The following is a 22,044-nucleotide window of genomic DNA, read 5'->3' as shown; positions in this document are numbered from 1 at the left end:
GAGGGAAACTTGCTTTCCAGCCAGCTCTCTATGTGGCTATATAAATCCTGCATGCGGAAACATTTGGACTCCTGGGAAGGGAAGGAGACCCGCGTGGCTTTCCAGCTGGCAACTAAAGAGAGAGTTGAGTATCCTTGGGGACGCTGTTGGATCTGGTGCTGGATTTGAGGTTTGGTTTCCTGCCCCTTGCTTCCACCCTCCCGTTCATTGGTGGAGAGATGCTGTTTGGCTCTGTGCTATGAACCACCCAATGTCTTCTGATTGATTTCCCCTCGCGTGGTTTTCCTGGGATTTTGGCCCTCCCTCTGCTGCCCTGGCAGGGCATGTCCCGCTCCAACAGCGTCAGCCCTCCGGGGTTTGGCATTCCCGCTGCACCCAGGGGTGGAGGGGCAGAGCCACATCGCTCTGCCTGGGGAGAAGCTGAATCCAGAGCCAATGGCTACTCCTACCCTCTCCCTACCAGGGCCTCCATCAAGGAATCTTCCAGAATGGCCAGCAGGTGGAGGAATGAGGAGGAGTATGATCTTCCAGGTAGCAGGAACCATGGGGTAAGTGGCTGCAGGATGATGAGCTTCAGGTCCAAGTCTGCTTGGCAGGACCGTAGCGGAGACAAGAGCCAGCACTCCTGTCGGGCAGGAGACCCCTCCCTTGCCCCAAGTCCGAGACACTATGGTAGGGAGCAGGGTGAGGTGCGCCCACGTTCGGTGGAACTAGGACTCGAGGAGAAACAGATCAAGGCCAAGATTGACGAGCTGGAGGAGGAGGAGGAGCAGAGGGGCGATGAAGTGGGGTCCCAGTTGATCTTCTCAATAGGAAGCTGTTGTGGAAGCCTGCTGCAGATCTTCAGGTCCAAGAAGTTCCAGTCGGAGAAGTTGGAGCACCTCTACCAGCGGTATTTTTTCCGTCTCAACCAGAGCAGCCTGACCATGCTGATGGCAGTGCTAGTCTTGGTGTGCCTGGTCATGCTGCTCTTCCACACTGTTCACGGCCACTATCAAGTGCCCTATGTGGTGGTGCTCTCCCTGGCCATCCTTCTAATGGTGACCCTGGGGGCCGTCTGCAACCGTAATGATTTCCACCAGGACCACATGTGGCTTATGTGCTACTCTGTCATCCTTGTGGTGTTAGCTGTGCAAGTGGTTGGCTGCTTGCTAATGCAGCCCAGAAGTGCCTCAGAGGGCATCTGGTGGACCATCTTTTTTATCTACAGCATCTACACCTTGCTACCCATCAGGATGAGGGCAGCAGTCATCAGTGGTGTGGTATTGTCTACCATCCACCTGGCCATTTCTCTCAAAATCAATGCAGAAGACAAAGTCTTATTAAAACAGGTAAGGCTGAGATGTTGGATGTGTGGCTGCTAATTCGGATTGAGAACTTGCAATACTTGGGGATTGTTTTTGGAAGTGCCTGGCTCCAGGCTTAGTTGTCTGTGTTGATGCTACCTGTTGTTTAATTTCCTTGCATTTCTTTTTATTTATATGCCCAATTGACCTTAACTGAATGCTTGGAAAGAGATTGGGGCATGGAGTATTTGGCCAATAGGAACGAAACATAGTCTCTTGCTGTTAAAGAATTCTATGGATTTGATTATTGATGCAATATTCCAGTACTGTTAATTATAGAGGTGAAAACAGTTGGGAAATATATGTTTACTATGGTACCAAGATCTCCATTGTACTGTGGCAATGGTCAGAATTCCCCCCCCCCCATGAAATTCAACAAAGTTGTGGAGGGAAAAAAAGCTGCTAATAAGCATGTTGCATTGCAAACCACCCAAATTAGCTTGTTTCTCTGGAAGGAAATTTTCTTTCTGATAAAAAAGCAGTTTCCTTTTTGCGTTGGTGTAGGGAGGATTTTGTTTATATTGTCAAGATCAAAGAATAAAATATGATTTCATCTTGAATGTTTATATATATATATATATATTGTTCTTAGATGTAAACTTTACTTTCACGAAGGTAGGAATCAGGTGCTTAGATTCCCCTGGGGTATAAGTTTATAACTAAAGAGAATGTTTGATGTTACATCAGTTGACTATGTTATACAGGATTGTATTTTATGTACAGGGGCTTTGTATTTTAACTTCATCTCACTTTGTGCATGCATATTTATTGACTACCCCCCCCCTAGTACTTTTCTTTGGGAATTGATACCAAATTATACCATATCTATGCTGCAAAACTCATAATGGCCATTAGTCTCTAAACAATTTTTTGCATATGATATTACTATCATTTAGTGTACATCTAGATATTTTCAATCCAGATAGTGAAGCCCTTAAGTTATGCTATGAAAGATTCCTTAAAGTGTTACTGTAGTTTTGTGATTAGTTCATTTAATTTTCTCTTATTAGCATGAAAATTAAATAGTAACAGTAACAGAATGGCTTTATTAATATTTTTTTGGAAGAACTAGCTCATGGAATAATATTACATGTATAGGTGCATCATGAAACTTACTAAGGGAATTGCTTAAGTTATGCAGTTTTGCTGAAATAAAACTTCGGCAGATCATTTCCTAATGTTACAACACTTTCATCTTTATTAAACAAAATTAGTTGACAAAAAAGGCAAGGGGGGTTGTCATATCTTGCCTCCATTTTTTAAACTTAACTTAGAAAATCTTTCCAAACCTGTTTTTTCTTAGAAGCAGCCTAGTAAAGCTTTTCAGCTTCAGAGCGCTTCTGTTTCAAACTTTGCTGCTATAAAACAATGGTTTTACTTAAACTTTAAATAAATGTCCCTGATTCTCCCGCTGGTTATCTGCAAATTGAAGGTGATAATTCCCAGTTCTTTGTTGGACTCTTGTAAGGTTCTCTGCTAACTGACTGACTGAGCTTCAATTTTGTGCTTTTTGTTATTACATTACCTGATTCCCTTGTTTGTTTTCCTGTTTAGCACACATTGCATTTACACTAACACCTGAAGTGAAACAATAGTTCCATAGAAATAATAGCCGCCCTGAGTCCCATGGGATTGTGCAGCATATAAATCAGATAAATTAAATTAAATAATAAGAAATTATAAATCAACTGGAATGCATGAAGAAAAGGGGATTATGATGAATTAGTGGTTTAGTTTAATTGTGAACTGACCCAGAATATAAAGTGTTTGTAACGCTTGGAACTTTGGACACCAGGCGGCTATGTCCTATGAACTATTTGTACTACAATTAGATTTATTTTTAATTTAATTTAAATTACAGGTTAGTTCTTCACATCTTTTCTATCAGAAGAGTCGATACCTAGTCTAAAATGCTGCCTTTCAAGCTATAAATGGAGGTTATACTTAGAGCCATCTGATACTAAAAATTAAATTGGCAACTGCCTCACAACTTAACAGGCCGTTTATTACCTAGACTGTAGCTTGTTACCATAGAAATCTAATTTTTCTCTGACACTGCCCCGCTGATGCATATCCTTCCTTTTCCTTCCAAATAAGAAAGTCTGGGGTGGGGAGTGGGGGTAGGAAACATGGGAATGGACTGAATCTAAATATATTATTCTAATATGTTTCCGTTATTTTCAGTTTTTGTTTCATTCTTTCCTAATGAAATCCATATAGACAAGACATTTGCCTGTCATGGGCCAGAAGTCCGCCTCTATTTTCATGGGAATAGAGCCTCTCCACTCTTGTAGGGGTTATTTATGGGTAAAAAAGCTTAGAACTACCACGCCTAAAACACGATCTAAGTATTGCCCACAAAATCATATGCTGCAACGTCCTGCCTGTCAATGACTACTTCAGCTTCAACCGCAACAACACAAGAGCACGCAACAAATTCAAACTTAATATTAATCACTCCAAGCTTGACTGTAAAAAATATGACTTTAACAATCAAGTTGTCGAAGCGTGGAACTCATTACCGGACTCAGTAGTGTCAACCCCTAACCCGCAACATTTCTCCCTTAGACTATTCACGATTGACCTCTCCAGGTTCCTAAGAGGTCAGTAAGTGCACTAGTGTGCCTTTCGTCCCCTGTCCAATTGTCTCTCCTTATCTCATATATCATATATCTTTTCTTTTTTCATATATCTTCTCCTCTATTTTTATATCTTTTCTTTATATATAATACCTCATGCCTATTCGCTTCAATATGTATTGTGTATTGGACAAAATAAATAAATAAAATAAATAAAATAAATAAAATAAATAAATAAACTAATCTAGGATTGCATCGCATGCAGATAAGGTTGGCCAATGAAACCCAGTACAGTATTGCCTTAGTGCAGGGTTTCCGGATCGTGGCCACTTAAGACGTGTGGACGTTCAACTTCTGGGAGTTGACATCCATACATCTTAAAGTGGCTAAGCTTCAGAAACCCTGCTGTACTGGACTTCTCTGGGGGTGTCCCCACAAAAACCTCAACATTAAGGCTTTCCAGATTATTCCAGATTTTTCTGTGAGAGGGTTGCAGGATGCATTCGCTCCTTTCCCCCCAGCAGTGTTGGTGGAAGGATCTTAGCAGGAATTCTTCCTTCTTCGATTTCATAGCCATCACCTGACTGGGTCTGTGCTGCTCAGGTGTGTTCGCTCACATGCATTTCCTAGGAACAATAAAGCCAAAAAAACCCATCCCATTTTATTTTTAAGAAGTGTATACTTAATTATGCGTTATGTTGTAATTCATACCTCTTGGTTCTCCAAGCCTAGATTTATTTATTTATTTAATTAATTTATTTATTAGAGTTGAAAGGGACCTTGCAGGTCATCAAGTCCAACCCAATACTTAAGGAGAAAATCCTACAGCACCCCAGCCAAATGATAGTCCAATCTCCTCTTGAAAATGTCCAGAGTTGGGGAGTTCACAACCTTCGCTAGCAGGCCATTCCACTGGTTGATCGCTCTGACCATCAGGAAGTTCTTCCTTATTTCTAGGTTGAATCTCTCCTTGGTCAGCTTGCAACCGTTGTTCCTCATCTGGCCCTCTGGTGCCCTGGAAAACAGCGTGACCCCCTCCTCTCTGTGACAACCCCTCAAGTACCTGTAGACTGCTATCGTGTCCCACCCTTCTTTTCTCTAGGCTATCCATGCCCAGTTCCAGCATCTCTCTTCATAAGTCTTGGTTTCTAGTCCCCTAATCATTTTGGTTGCTCTTTTCTGCCTCTCTTCAAAAACCTGCCCTAAGAAGGATCCCTAAGTTCATTTTAAACTTTTCTTTAGGTGAGATTTCAATGGCAATTTCTTTATTCGCTTTGCTAAAGAGTAAGGTGTAGAGCTACTTAAAATTGAATATGCCCAACAAATGTTCCATGTTGCAGCTGCTATGTTGTTGTATGCTTTAATATTGTACATTATTTTAGAATATTATTTTTACTGTATTTTATTTGACAGCACATCTTAAAAAAACAGAAGGATTACACAGTTTCCTGGAATATGAAATACTGTACATCGTACAGAGAATTCCAAGCCCTGCAATAGAGCTCTCTGAAAGTCTCAAGCATACCTACATACTTTTAATCTACTGTTAGCTTTCCCGGGGACCTGAGATTTGACAGCTGCTACAATCTTCTTTTCCAACTCTTGCATTTTATTCGGATTCATCCTCTTTCCGGGCAGAACCCAATAGCATTGTTTCTAAACAGTTGCATCATCATGTGCCTCTATTTTATAACTCTTCTCTTATTGAAGCCAGCCTCTCAGCTGTTTAGACCTTTTACCAAGGACTGTGTCAAAATAACCCCTTCAGTGCTCTTGGCTTTTCATGTGTGAAAATAAATACAATGCGGTGTCTCTTCTGCCCACAATTCAGGCTCATTTGAAGCAACCTAGTTGTAAGATGGTTACCTTGATAAAGAATGTAATAAAGCCCACCTGTCCTTTTCTGAACGGAATGGCCAAGTTGCAGCGGCCACTTTGCAAAGCCAACTTTACTGTTGTGAGCCGCCCCGAGTCTTCGGAGAGGGGCGGCATACAAATCTAATAAATAATAATAATAATAATAATAATAATAATAATAATAATAATAATAATAATAATAACAACTTGCCACATCCAATTCATAATGGCAAAACTTGCCACGGCCAACTTGCTGCTGGACAACTCACCACGGGATTCCTTTAGTTCCTTTATTTTTGTTGACCACGTTTTCATCAAAAATATTTTATCTCTTGCATGAAAAGAAGTCATTCCTGTGGCTACCAGCTTTATGTAATGCTTTGATGAACCAAGCCTGCGTTGAATTGTCCCGTAGTGAGGTTTTGTTTTTTTTAAAAGAGTATCATTAAATGAGTTGTTGAAGTTTAATGGCTAGAGATAATGGCTTTAACAACACACATGTGTTATATGAGCTCATTGTGAACTTCATAGCTGCTGATTTTGGAGCTAAGCTCTGATTTGATTCCCATATATAATGGGACTGCTCTTCCATGCCAGGTATGAGCAGCCCAGGGGCTCCAGGGACTACTTGTAGCATCTGAGTTTGTTTTTCATCTTTCTGTAGCCCTGGAATGCCCTCCAGCTACAGTTGTTGGAAGTCAACCCCGTGACTTCTTGTCCTTTGATATGGCAAATGTATGGAAGCTGTTGAATAAGCCATTTACTAGTTGTAAAAAAAAAACCCATTTCCCTGGATCTTGCTTGATAAAAGCATTTGCTTCAGGAACACCTCTCCTACAGGTAGCCAATATAATGAAAAGGACTGAGTTTTAATACAAAGCGTATCGCTGGTTTAAGAATGTTCCTGTCCCTCCAGGACTGACTGACTTTCTATCCAAGTTGAAGCCTTTTTATAAATCAGGGGTCACCAACCTTTCAGATCTCAGGGACCACTAAATTCATAATTCAGGCCTGGGGTCATTAGATCTTCCCCCCTGACTAACAAGTGTTTTAGTGTGTTTTTATGGAGTGAATGGTAATGAATGTTTTTAATAATATTAGAACTTTTAGCTTTTTAAAATTATATTAATTGGATCTAGATGTATTGTCGTGTTTTCTTTGATATGTTGTGAGCTGCCCAGAGTCCTCAAAGAGGGGAGGCATACAAATCCAATCAATCAATCAATCAATCAATCAATCAATAAATAAATAAATAAATAAATAAATTTAAAATTCCAATGACCACTAATACGATCTGCCTAATGACTGGTTGGATGGACCTGGCTGATCATGTGACTGGGTGGGCATGGGCAACTTGATGTCACTCGCTGGCCTCTACTCACCTCTCCTCTCCCAGGCCCTCCTCCCCTGCCCGCCTGGGCTCCTTAGGGCTCTAACAGGAAGCAGTTGTTGGAACTAAGCAGCCACCACGGGAAAGAGTTGGCAGAACAGCTGGCTCAGTTCAAATTGGATCTGACCAAGAAGGAGGCTCAGCGAAAGCACTTCACTGAGGAATACGAGCATAGGCTTTCCAAGCAAAGGGAAGACCTGCGGCAGTGCAAGGCTAGGTACTGGTGTCTGTAGGCTGTGGACTGAGATGGTCAGCCAGTTCCAAGCCATGGGGCAGTCCCACTGGAACAAGGCCCTCCTGCTCTTTGCCACCAGTGGCACTTCCCTCCAGCTTTCGCCCAAAGCCCCACACCAGGGGGCTGAAGCAGGCCCCAAGTTGGAATTTCTGCCCCCCTACGACCACACAAAAAGACCCTGAAGGAGAAGATTCTCTGCAGCAACACAAACGTTCATTACACATATCTGGCCCAGGGGCCGTAGGTTGATGAGGCCCCCTGATTTAGTGCAATATAAAAAATGCAAATAATTTTTCTGCGGACCACCAAACTTATCTTGCGGATCACTAATGGTCCATAGCCCACCAGTTGGTGATCGCTGCTCTAAATTATATTAGTATCCTGGATATAAAAGATATGAAAACCCTACATGGCATGGGATCAGATTACAGGTAGTCCTTGACTTACAACCATAACTGAGCCCAAGATTTCTGTGGTTAAGTGAGACATTTGTTAAGTGAGTTTTGCCCCATTTTATGACCTTTCTTGCCTCAGTTGTTAAGTGAATCACTGCAGTCATTAAATGAGCAACACAGTTGTTAAGTGAATATGGCTTACTCAATGACTTTGCTTGCCAGGAATTCACCAAAGGGGATTACATGATCCCGGGATACTGCAACCTTCATAAATATGAGTAGTGGCCAAGATCATGTGACCACGGGGATGCTGCAAAGGTCGTAACAGTGAAAAACGGTCAAAAGTCGCTTTTTTCAGTGCCTTTGTAACTTTGAATGGTCACTAAATGAACTGTTGAAAGTCAAAAATACAGAAGAGTCTCGATTCTCCGACATAAACGGGTGGGCTGATAGTCGGATAGCCAAAAATGTTGGATAATCTGGAGGGACTAAGAAAAGCCTTGAAATTCCTATGAATTGCAAACTTATTGAAGTTTTATTGCAGTAATATTACAGTAACAACATTGTAATGTATAAACAGTTCAGTCCTCTCAAAATTGAACTGTAGAAACCAGACATACAAAGCTTCACTGACGTTTTCATAGCCACACTTTTTTATGGTTTTCCTCTCTTTCATTGCACCATCAGTAACTCTGGAAGAATACCATTTTTCTATCGGTTTCTTCTCCTGTCTCCTACAGTTACCCTTCCAACGCCATAGTCATCTGCTACCTTCTGCAAATCTCTCTCCGCCGCGGCTACCATGTTTGGGGGCGTGTTGGGGGCACGGAAATGCCTATAGCCACGCCCCCAAGCAGCCGCGATGTTGGATAATCCAGATAATCGAGACTCTACTGTACCTGTATTTGTGGGACTGCATCTACCTGTTCCATCAGATTAGGTAGGAGGAATATGCTACGAGTCTCCATCTTCAAAAGAGCTCTATCGGATGAGACCGTGATGGTGGGGCTTTTCTGCTGTGATCCCTGCCCTCTAGCAGGGGTTTCCCAACCTTGGCAAATTTAAGCCTGGAGGACTTCAACTCCCAGAATTCTCCAGCCAAAGGTTAACCCCCATCTCTCTTAGTCTTCCTAGAAGATCCTTAAAACATCTTTTTTTATTTTTGTTACTGGCCTTAGAAATCCCAGGGAGAGCCTGCAAGTGGCTGTATGAAATTAAGTGATGTTTGTTTTCCGGTTTTCTTGGGTTTATCTGTTTATTTTATCTTATTTTCTTTCTATGTGTATTTTATTTTAATTGTTTTTAAATTGTTATGGAATTTTAAAGTGCGGTTATGGTGTGCGCTCCCCAGAGTCTCCTCTTTGTGTGATGGATGGCTGTATAAATATGGTAAAGAAATAAAATAAATGTTTCCACGGGTCGATAAGGGTGAGTGGGATGCTTATCATTTGACTCTTCAGTTCGTTAAGCAATGGATATTAGTTTGCCTTTTAAAATATAAAATTATATGCGACATTATAAAATTATATATTATATTATAAAAATACTGTATAGTCTGCCTTTTAATTTCGTTTTTCATTTTATTTGGTTGGTTGAGGCAGAAATAAATTTCTGGATTAGGGATTTGGAACAACTTTTGCTGACATGAAAGAAATTCAAATCACTTTTGGTTTGAACAGCTTTTTTAAACAGCTTATTTAAAAAATTATTTATTTATTTATTAGATTTGTATGCCGCCCTTCTTCGAGGACTCAGGATGGCTAAGAGCATATAATATAACAGTACAGTACAACGGCAAATCTAATTAAATTTAAAATTACAATCTAAAAATCCAATATTTAAAAAGAAACATACCAGTTCAGTCATACAACATATATCTCATTTTGTTGGCCAGGGGGCTGAGACCTAATTGCCTCAAACCTGGCGACGTAGGTGAGTCTTAAGACTCTTACGGAAGGCAAGGAGGGTGGGGGCAGTGCGAATCTCCAGGGGGAGCTGATTCCCGAGGGCCAGGGCCCCCACAGAGAAGGCTCTTCCCCTGATTGTATTGCTATCTGACTTTGTGATTGGGTGATACTTGTAGTTCTGAAACAAATGCTAACATCAGAATCCAGGATGTAAAATGGGATTTGCACTGGGACATCCTCATGTGCGGATTGTTGGGGTATTTTTTTAACAGTGTGGTCAGCTGTAGACACCCATGCTGCCAAATGCCCCGAAGGTTATTTATATTCAGTACGAGCAATTTGTGGTAGCATTGTAACAGAACTCACAGTTGCCCAATCCAAAGGTGTTCATGTTAATTTCTGTTTTTATGCTAGTATATTATTAGCTTTAAACAATCAGATGCTAATTTCATAGTTTCACAATTCTTACTTGTTTAAATAATTAATATTTTTGTCAACCATTCCTTTTAAACAGTGGATAATTATTTTGGGGGGGATAGGATTTTTAAAAATTTCTCTCCACATACAATCATCAATGCAATACACCTTATATTTTAGTACAATGAAATATAAGTATTTTGTTGGTAAATAATTCATTCTTCCCCCCTGCATACTATTCTAGTTTTGTCATCCAGCTGAACCAATTGCCATGTAATTAAATTTCATCATGAATATTTCTTCAGATATTTTGTAGAAACAATATTTTTATCCACTATTAAACTTATTAAATAGTGGATAATTATTTAATTGAAAAACTAAGTGTTATTTTTTTCATGGTCAAATGTCCAAATCTAGTAACATTTGACTTGGGTGAGTTTAGATGCTGAACCTTGGCAAGGTTCTCGTGAGAGCTAATGCTCTGTTTAAATTAACAAAAGTCAGTTGATATTCTTATAAAATACCTGTGCCCAGACCAAAACCTCTAATTATTGCATCTGTCTGTCTGTCTGTCTGTCTGTCTGTCTATCCGTCTATCCATCCATCTATCCATCCATCTATCCATCCATCTATCCATCCATCTATCCATCCATCTATCCATCCATCTATCCATCCATCTATCCATCCATCCATCCATCCATCCATCCATCCACCTATCCACCTATCCACCTATCCACCTATCCACCTATCCACCCATCCATCCAACTACTAGACCAGATTGGCTCTCTTCATATAATGGTCTCAGCTACAGAGCATGCTCAGATATCTGGGAGCTATAGCTATCATCTAGTAAATTAATTCTATTTTAGCCTAGGCTACCATGTTGTGAGAACTAATCTGTCCCATGATTACCCAGTTATTAAAAAGGGATAGCATTTCACATATAAATTATTCTATATTATTCTATAGAAGAAATGCAGTATAGTGATTCAAGTCCAATACAAATGCAGGTTTGACAAGATGGCTTTGAACCAACAATTACTTTTTAGCCTAGCTTAATTCACATAGTGGCTGTGGGAATGAAATGATGGTAGACCATCACATATGTCTGCTTGAGTTTTCAGAGAAAAAAATAAAATATTATTAAAATAACAGTTGTTAGTAGAGGCTTTCTCCAGATATAAAAGTTTTGGATGTGATTCTTCTCTCTAGAAAAATAAATGCTCACTTCTGTAAGCTTATCACAAACTACTGAATGCTCTATTAATTTGGTGACAGCATAAAAACTAAATCTATACTGGTTATATTGTGTTTGCAATAATGCAATAATAAATTTTAGGACTGATATCTATAAACTGAGTATTCTCCTTGGGACAAAGAGAGCTAATTAATGATGTAGCTCCTCTCACAACAAATGGACAGCATCAGGCAGAGGCCATTGGATCTGTTTGCTGATGGACAAAGTTTGTGTTTAAAAATACTGTATTTGAAGAACTACCAGTGGCAGTAGGCATCAAATCTTAGGTTGCTGTCATTGTTAAATGACAATTCTGCAGAATTTTACAGTGACAAGTAAGATTTTTGTAAGAAAAACATTATTTGACATAAAGCAATTACACCGGAGGCAACACAGCAGTCAAAAACAAGCAGTCCAGACAGGTTCACAAAATAATCTGACCCCATGCTGGGGAAAACCTGTGTGTCAAGGACTTATGTAAAAGAAGAGAAGGTCAGAAATACAGTGGTACCTCTACTTACAAATGCCTCTACTTACGAACTTTTCCAGATAAGAATCGGGTGTTTAAAATTATTTTGCCTCTTCTCAAGAACCATTTTCTACTTACAAACCTGAGCCTCCGAAACTGTAACCGGAAAAGAATAGAATAGAATAGAATTTTATTGGCCAAGTGTGATTGGACACACAAGGAATTTGTCTTGGTGCATATGCCCTCAGCATACATAAAATAAAATATACATTTGTCAAGAATCATGTGGTACAATGCTTAATGATTGTCATAGGGGTCAAATAAGCAATGAAGAAGCAATATTAATAAAAATCTTAGGATATAAGCAACAAATTACAGTCATACAGTCAACATGGGAGGAAATGGGTGATAGGAATGATGAGAAAAAATAGTAGAATAGAAGTGCAGATTTAGTAGAAAGTCTGACAGTGTTGAGGGAATTATTTGTTTAGTAGAGTGATGGCGTTCGGAAAAAAACTGTTCTTGTGTCTAGTTGTCTTTATGTGCAGTGCTCTGTAGCGATGTTTTGAGGGTAGGAGTTGAAACAGTTTGTGTCCAGGATGTGAGGGATCAGTAAATATTTTCCCCACCCTCTTTTTGACTCGTGCAGGCAGAAGCCTCCATGGGACCTCTCTAGGAATCTCCTGGGAGGAAACAGGGCTGGAAAAGGTGGGGAGAAGCCTCCATAGGGCCTCTCTAAGAATCTCCTGGGAGGAAACAGGGCCTCCACCCTCCCTGTGGTTTCCCAATAGCATGCATTATTTGCTTTTACATTGATTCCTATGGGAAAAATTGCTTTTCTTACAAACTTTTCTACTTAAGAACATGGTCACGGAACGAATTAAATTCGTAAGTAGAGGTACCACTGTATCTGGAGCTGGTGGGCAGGGCAAAGAATGATGTTCTATGGGGCAGGTGTATTAACAAAGAAAACATGGGTTCTAGATCCCACTGGACGATGTTTCTTTTAATAGAAAGTCAAATTATGCCCTGGAGAACAGTGAATTCCTCATGCTGAAGCAAAAGATGCGGTGCAACTATAGTAAGGCTACTAAGGCTGTTTCCTCATGCAACCATATTTATAACAAACTGCAGTGATGTCCGAACAGCAGCACAGATGTGATGACATCATCTCACAATGCCACAGTTAAATACATTTGTCGTGGTCTCCAGTGAATGTATGTGGCATTCACATAATGTTACAGGTAGATCTGGATATAAAAGATATAAAAACCCTATATGACATAATACAGGTAGTTCTTGAATTATGACCACAATTGAGCCCAAAATTTATGTTGCTAAGTGAGAAAGTTGTTACGTGAGTTTACCTCATTTTATGACCTTTCTTGCCATGGTTCGTAAGGGAATCACTGCAGTTGTTACGTTAAGTCCATAACAAGATTTTTAATTGAATCTGGCTTCTCCATTGACTATGCTGGCCAGAAAGTTGCAAAAGGTGATCCCATGATCTCAGGACATTGCAACTGTCATCAAATATGAAATAGTTGCCAAGCACCTGAATTTTGATCACATGATCATAATTGTGAAAAACGGTTGTAAGTCACTTTTTCCCCAGTGCGGTTGCAACTTTGAACTGTTACTAAACGAATGGCTGTACATTGAGGATTATCTGTATCACCCTGTTCCCCAAAAGGATGTCCTTGGTTAACTGGGCATTGTTGAGGCGATATATTTATTTATTTATTAGATTTGTATGCCGCCCCTCTCCGTAGACTCATATAGCAGCATATAGCAGGCCAGCAATGATCTGATGGTGACAGAAACTGTTGCATAGCAATAGAAAGGAAATGGCCTAAGATTTGGAATAGAAAGGCAAATTATCATGGGATGTTTACACATCTGGAATGTGAACTTTCTCCATCAGGCCATTTCTGAGATGGGTTAAACCAACAATATAATTTGCCTTCTTGTTTAACTTTGTAAACTGGGAGTAACTCAAAACTTGTTATCTGTTGCAGCCTGCCTGGCTCTTCTTATAAAGCTGGAACGTTTCTGGAATGTTATTTTTATTCCTCCTGGGGTCGAGTCAACAGCAGTGCCTTGAGTCCATGCCATTAACTGGAGCTGTTAATTGCATGCTGAGTAAACATTATAGACCTATTGCTGGTAACCAAATGTTGGGCTGTCCTTGATTGTAGTCATGAGAATGTGCTAAACTATTTAGGGGTTTCAATCCAAGCAGGACTCTTTATCTTTTATGGTCTGCCACTGTAAATGTTTATTAATGTTACTATAATGAGCTGATGTCCCCTAACTGTGTTGGTAGCATAACTTCTAGAGTTCTCAACCAGCATATCAAATGGGGTGGGTTTCTGAGAAGTGTTGTTTCAACAAGGCAAAAAGACCCAAACATCTCTCCACCAGCAATGAACATCCAGATGAGCATAGATCAGCGGTTCTAAACCTGTGGGTTGCGTCCCCTTTGGGGGTAGAATGACCCTTTTACACGGGTCACCTAACCATCGGAAGACACATATTTCCGATGGTCTTAGGAACTGAGACATAGTTCCTTTATCCGTCTCCAAGTGGGTTCACCCACATGCAAATAGACTACTGCAAAAAAAAAATCTGTACCATGGGAACTTCTGAGCATGCGCAGAAGCCAAATTTCCATCACTGTGCATGCGTTGCCATCTTGTTTTTGGCTTTTTTGCATTTTTAAAAAAAAATTGGCACTGCGCATTCGTACGCATGCAAAGCGCACAATGCCTGCAAGGCACGACCACGCAGTGCAGGAGAAAGCAAACCAGCAGTGAGATGAATTATAACCCACTAATAGTGAGTTTCCTAATAATTTTTTTTTATTTTATTGTTTGGGGTCACCACACCATGAGGAATTGTATTAAAGTGTTGCGGCATTAGGAAGGTTGAGATCCACTGGCTTAGATTAACTCCAAGATTAACATCCAACCAACACTCAAGAAGTAAACCAATCAAGGAACTTTCAGTTAGGCTTATAGCAAATAACGCAAAGAAGAAGAGCCTCCCCCTCCTCTCAAACACTGACAGGGCAAACCACTAGAATATAAACTGAGAATAAACCCCACTCCTTACTAACACTGATGATGTTACATAATTTGGGTAATGAAATGTCATGCAAGAAAATATTGAAGCTCAGAGAGTACCAAGGACTCCTCAGTGTTGTCTCTGGATGACTGAAGGAAGATCTAACAGGATCTTTCAAGAATATGGGAAGTTGTCTCATAGGGTAGGGGTCACAGCTCACTATTGGGCCACAACCTATTTAAAACAAGGCCATGGGAAAGTTGGGCAAATGTGAAACTCTACTCACGTGAGCTGGGCAGGGTGTCCAGCAAACCTGGAAAACAGGGAAATTGGGGAATTATGAGGGAAATTGGCGGTTTGGGAAATATCGGAATTATCAGGGAATTCGTAAAAAAGCGGAATAAATCAGGGGGGGAAATCAAACTGTATTAAATGTATTAAAATGTTTAAAAGTCAGGGGAAAATCATGTAAAACCCCCCCAAAACCCCAGATTGCACTGCCTGGCAGAGTCAAGTAAGAATGAGCACAACTGTGGCAACAACTTGCTTCCTCAGCTACTGATATTTCTCCACGGCTTAGCCGTTTGATATCACATCATCTACGACCGTGCTTTAACTAGCTCGCAAGTTACAGGAAATGTCAGGGAAATATCAGGGAATTTCAAAATGCTTTCCCCCTGGGCACCCTGAGAGAGTGCTTGTGCTTGCACCAATGGAGCGTCGCACATAAATGTAAATGCTTGCTGAGTGAAGCTTTGCACATGAGCGCAAGCACCTGCCACTCACGTATTTGCACAACTGAAAAGCGTGTGCACCTGTTGATCACACAGAAGGGACTATCTTCATGCACATGTATGCCACTCACACACCCTTCTCCCCTGCGCTGGCCCGGCCACCAAGCTGGAATGGTTGGGGACCATTGTCATAGGAGCTTTTATGTGAATACCATTTGTAATCTTTTGGCCAGTAAAGTCAATGGGGAAACCAGATTTATTAACCAGTGATTACCAGTGAAACCAGATTTATTAACCAGTGATGTTATTAACTTAACAATTGTTTTGTTTCAGCTAACAGCTGTGGAAACAAAGGTCATAAAATGGGGCAAAGCTCACTTAACTGTCTCACTTAGCAACAGAAATTTTAGGCTCAATTGTGGTTGTAAATCAAGGATGACCTGTAAACACTAGCAGGTTGCTAGTGGCATGGTAAAGGATGCTATACCGGTAGTGATCACTGCTCTGTGCGCGCAGCTTCAGGAAATATCATGCAGCTATCTTGCATGCACACATGTCCCAGCGTGTTTTTGCTTCTGCACATGCACAGGAAGCAAAATCTTCTGAGGAGGTGCATTTGTGTGTGAGATTTTGGTTATTTTTGCTTCTGCGCATGCACGGAAGCAAAAAAATTGCCAAAATCTCAGGCACACACACATCTCTTTGCAAGATTTGCTTCTTGTGCATGCACAGAAGCAAAAACACCTGCAAGCTAACGAAAGATGCACGCGCAGCGCACCCATCCTTGGAGATGGGCGGCATATAAATCCAATTAAGAAGTAGGAATTTGCCTCTGCCTGTAATGTATTGTGCAGTATGTTTTACAGAGATAACAACTACTTTGCTGTCAACACTCATATTTTAAAACTCATTGCATATAACCTTCTCATTCTTAATTATGTTTTCTAGGGGGCTTTCTCATTCCTCCCCCCCCCTTTTTTCCCTTTCCTCCCATCAAAGAAAGGAATTATTTTCTTATAGAACTGTAGTGACATCTGCTCCTCCTTCTGGAAGGAAAGAGATGAAATCACCCTGGTCCACCTACAGTGTCCCTCCCCAGTCATAAAAAACCCTGTATTTGATTAAACATGTAAATGCACTTGGGAAATCAGTGCGCTGGCCCACAGCAATCTCCTTTTGCTGAATGTTTGAACAATACTAAGTGGTGCCTGATGCCAAATTACACACGTTTTGTAGCACACAATATTGAAAACTGGCATAGCTGTTTATCTTTTTTTTTGCTTTGGATTAATGGGATATCTTGTTTCATTTAGTTTATTGTTGTCTTTTGGAGGACGTAGCAATAAAAGCAATCGAGTGACAGTTCCAGTATGTATATATGGCTTTTCATAAAATGTGTTGCTTGCAGGCAGGATACCCTGAGCTAGAATTACTAATTTTTGTAATGCAGTTTTCACTCAGTGTTTTTCCCGCCCCCCAAATGAAACAAAATAAACAAACATGTTTTGGAGAAGGCCTGGATTTATATTGTTTGGTGCAGATTTGAAGTTTTTATTCTATTGCTTAAAACGCTACATGCTGAACATAATTTTGAAACTTCAGCAGATCCAAACTGCAGCTGCTCTGACTGATGCTTATAAACTGCAGTGGGTAATTCTTTTATTTATTTACTTAAACATTTTTAGCCCACCCTTCAGATCTTAGGGTTGATTATATAGAATAAAGTAAAATAAAAATAAAGCTTATTTTAAAAGGTTAAAACAACAGTACTGTAACCATAATATAATAATAAAGAGGTACAAATTAATTCATGGGATAATAAGTTTTGGCCAGCTATGATTGGTAAGTTATGAATACTAGCTTAAAAACCAGATCTTCCCTTGATAATGAAAAGAATTGGTGCTAGTCTTCCAGGGGGACATTCTGAAGGTGAAAATGGAGAACTCATTTTCCCTTGTTCCATCTTCCTTGGAAATGCCAGTAAGATGGATTGTGCAGAGATGGATATGCTGTCAAGAAAACTAGAAGGGAAGGAGAATTCAGGCTATTTCAAAATATGGGAAAACTTGTATAATTGGTTAAAAGAAAGAAAGGATAAAAGAAAAGAAACTATTATTATTATTATTATTATTATTATTATTATTATTATTATTATTATTATTAATTGGATTTATATGCCGCCCGTCTCCGTAGACTCGGGGCGGCTAACAACAGTAATAAAAAACATCATATAAATCCAATACTAAAACAACTAAAAACCCTTATTGTAAAAACCAAACATCCCAAACAAACAAACATAACATGCATAAATTGTAAAGGCCTAGGGGGAAAGAATATCTCAGTTCCCCCATACCTGATGGCAGAGGTGGGTTTTAAGGAGCTTACGAAAGGCAAGGAGGGTGGGGCCAATTCTGATCTCCGGGGGGAGTTGGTTCCAGAGGGCCGGGGCCGCCACAGAGAAGGCTTTTCCCTTGGGCCCCGCCAATCGACATTGTTTTGTTGACGGGACCCAGAGAAGGCCCCCTATATAGAAAGACCGCCAAGAGATCATAATACAGACTTGTAGAAAAGTATGCAAGTATGTAAATATGCAGAGTAACACGTTAACAAAAACAAGACAAAATGTACATATCTCCGATCGAAATTCTGAATGAGAAGGGGATATAAATATCCCAGATTTGTGTTTTATTTATATATTTTTCTTTTTGTTTTTCATTTTGTTTGTCTTCATTATGTCTGTGTAAATTTATATAAAGTTCAATGTCTTTGTTGTTTTGTGTTGTGTTTTTGTTTTTAAAATTCAATTTTTTTGTGGGGGGGGGGGAAGGAAATGCCAGTAAGATACAGGCCATATCAGAATGTTAGCACCGATGCTAGGTATGCTCTCTACATGGGGCTACCTTTGAAAAGTGTTCGGAAACTTCAGAACGCGGCTGCGAGAGCCATTGTGGGGCTTCCCAGATTCGTCCACATTTCTACAACACTCCGTGGCCTGCATTGGCTGCCGATCAGTTTCCGGTCACAATTCAAAGAGTTGGTTATGACCTTTAAAGCCCTACATGGCATTGGACCAGAATACCTCCGGAACCGCCTGCTACCGCACGAATCCCAGCGACCGATAAGGTCCCACAGAGTTGGCCTTCTCCGGGTCCCGTCGACTAAACAATGTCGTTTGGCGGGCCCCAGGGGAAGAGCCTTCTCTGTGGCGGCCCCAGCCCTGTGGAATCAACTCCCCCCAGAGATTAGAACTGCCCCCACCCTCCTTGTCTTTCGTAAACTACTCAAGACCCACCCATACCGCCAGGCATGGGGGAGTTGAGACACCTCTCCCCCAGGCTCTTTATATTTTATGTTTGGTATGTATGTGTTGTTCGGTTTTTAAATATGATAGGGTTTTATATGCTTCTTTTTTAATATTAGATTTGTTTCGCTATAATATTGTTTATTATTATTACTATTATTACTATTATTATTATTATTATTATTTATTAGATTTGTATGCCGCCCCTCTCCGAAGACTCATTGTTGTGAGCCGCCCTGAGTCTTCGGAGAGGGGTGGCATACAAATCTAATAAATTATTATTATTAATTATTATTATTATGTAAATTTTAAGAAATGTTCCAGACACCATTACCTCTGTTGGATTCTGCACCAGTTTCAGTTTCAGATTGTCCTTCCAGAGAAGATAATACAGCATAGTCTGACCAGACTATCCTAACTGCAGAAATGCCACAGCTGGTAGAATTTGCTTCAGATACCCAACAGTACCTGGGCTTCAAGTGATACTCTCAACTGTCCTGACTTAGTCATTTAGGAAAGAAAGACTTCTGGCCCATGGTTAACCAAAAGTATACTTTACTAAAGCCAAAGTGGTTACAGAATAAGCAAAACTGGATCTGAAGGTTTTTTTTGCAAATGATACGGTTGATTTGCCTTGTTCCTGGCCAACTCCCCGATTATCTGGGACTGTTCAATTAGGCATTAACAAAGTGTTTGGGAAACAGTCCCTGGCTTCACAAGTCCACTGATTCTGCATTCTTTCGGTATGGTCTTGAAATAGCTGGCCTTGATGTAGCTGATACTTTTCATTTGATTCCTCTTCACTCTTCACTCCTCTTCACTCCCCCCCCCCCCCGGGCATCCCCTTGACATCCCTACCTTGCTGCTTCCTGCCCCCCCCCCCCCCGCCTTTTTAATGTCTAGCTGTCAGCTTGCGAGGCATAGCTTAGCAAAATGGCAGCCAGGACAGACAGAAGTGAATAAACGAGAACTCCAAAATGTTCTACTTTTTCATAGGGGATGAAAAAAAATCATAGAATGGAATAGAATTCTTTATTGGCCAAGTGTGATTGGACACACAAGGAATTTGTCTTGGTGCATATGCTCTCAGTGTACAATAAAAGAAAAAGATACATTTGTCAAGAATCATGTGGTACAACACTTAATGATCGTCATAGGGGTCAAATAAGCAATGAAGAAACAATCAATATTATTAAAAATCTTAGGATACAAGCAACAAGTTACAGCCATACAGTCCTAAGTGGGAGGAAATGGGTGATAGGAATGATGAGAAAAAAAAAATAGAAATAGAAATGCAGATTTAGTAGAAAGTTTGACAGTGTTGAGGGAATTATTTGTTTAGTAGAGTGATGGCATTCAGGAAAAAATTGTGTCTAGTTGTCTTGTGTGCAGTGCTCTCTAGCAACGTTTTGAGGGTAGGAGATGAAACAGTTTATGGCCAGGATGCGAGGGGTCAGCAAATATTTTCACAGCCCTCTTTTTGACTGGTCCATAGAAACCTATCCAGTTCTTGGACTCGTAAGCCATTATTCAATAGCGTTTGTGCCTTTCATCAGGATATCTTCTTGGCTTATTGACCCTCATTCCCTCAACAGCAACATCCAAACTAGGTGTGGCTGGGGAACCACCTTCTGTTGTGTAATGAGCATTTACCACTCCCTGTGCTTGCTCTCTATTGCAAGAATAGGAAAGGGTCAGGCATACATCCAGTTGGATAGAAGATGCAACTGCCAGATTTACATTCTCAACAACTGAAGCAAATCCCCCAAAATAGAATGTGAGGGTTTCTCCAGATGCAAGGATCCTTATCACATAATGTTTTGACTGTTGCAATGCACTCTACATGGGGCTACCCTTGAAACGCGTTCGGAGACTACAATTGGTCCAAAATGCAGCCGTGTCAGTTGTTATGGGTGTGTACCTAGATACACCCCTGTAACGTCAGTACTTCGTGAGCTACATTGGCTCCCAATAGGTCTCTGGATACAATTCAAGGTGTTACTTTTCACCTTTAAAGACCTACATGGCTTAGGAGAAGATTACATACAGGACCGCATTTTGCCACACACCTCCCAGTGGCCGGTTAGGGCCCACAGAGTTGGCCTTCTCAGGCTTCCTTCAGACAGACAGTGTCGGCTGGCGGGACTGTGTGGGAGGGCCTTCTCTGTGGCAGCTCCGGCTCTGCGGAACCAACTCCCCTGAGATCCACATGATTCCCATCCTCCTGGCTTTCCAAAAGGCTGTAAAAGCATGGCTTTTCTGGCAGGCCTAGAGCCAGTGAATGGTTCCATCTTATCCCAGCCATATGATGAATGTTATAATTATGTTATTGTTTTATTGCTGGCTATTGCTCTTTTTATGTTTTATATTGCTGTTTTTGTTGTTCTATATTGCTGTTAGCCGCCCAGAATCCGTGAGGAATTGGGCGGCATACAAGTCGCAGTAATAAAAAATACATAAATAAATAAATAATCTCCCCTCATGGTGCTCACCAAACTTTCTGCAGGAACTGAGAGTTTAAAAGCATGCAGTTCTCAAACATTTAAGGCAGACCCGGGCATTTTATAGTGCCTGGGACACATCTTTGGCTGTCCTTGTGTGAGGTCCTGCCTGAGGTCAGTTGGAAATTGGTCCTGCCTGAGGTCAGTTGGAAATTAGAAATCAAGTGTATGCCATGCACAACTGCACTGCTTTTATTTTGTAAATATATATTTACATATATTTGTGCATGTCTACAAACCTTCGTAGCCCTATTGGTTTGGCCCTCCCCAACAATCCCAGTTTTTCAGATGGCTCCTTTGGAAAATTAATTGCACACCCCTAGTTTAGTCACACCCAATTTCTTATGCTACTGTATATTTTAAACTCTTAAGCAATTTGGATCTTGAAGTGTTTAAAGAACATTTTCCACACTCCTATTATTTACTGCTGCCTATTACACAGCTGCTTGGTTGCTAAGGTCTTATCAAGCTCACTGATAATCATAAAATGTATATTTTACATGGTGAGAGGAGGCTGCCTCAAACATTGGCTATCTCATTATACCCAAGTTTATTCTCTAAAATTAAAAGAAGTGGGACGTGAATGCACAGAGAAGAAGGTCTGTCTTTC

The 22,044-nt window shown here is 40.6% G+C and overlaps 1 protein-coding gene across 1 annotated transcript in view; it reads left to right on the top strand.

Moving 5' to 3' along the window:
• The first annotated feature begins 323 nt into the window (after positions 1-323).
• The window catches only part of LOC139167990 (adenylate cyclase type 5-like), a 205,304-nt gene continuing 183,583 nt past the window's right edge, over positions 324-22,044 (top strand). Inside the window, exon 1 of the mRNA XM_070753263.1 lies at positions 324-1,331. Coding sequence (XP_070609364.1) covers positions 324-1,331 — 1,008 coding nt within the window. The remainder of the gene's footprint in view (positions 1,332-22,044) is intronic.

Source organism: Erythrolamprus reginae, chromosome 1, assembly GCF_031021105.1.
Source record: "Erythrolamprus reginae isolate rEryReg1 chromosome 1, rEryReg1.hap1, whole genome shotgun sequence".
NCBI classification, from domain to species: Eukaryota; Metazoa; Chordata; class Lepidosauria; order Squamata; family Dipsadidae; genus Erythrolamprus; species Erythrolamprus reginae.
This window is presented reverse-complemented; position numbering and strand designations above follow the sequence as displayed.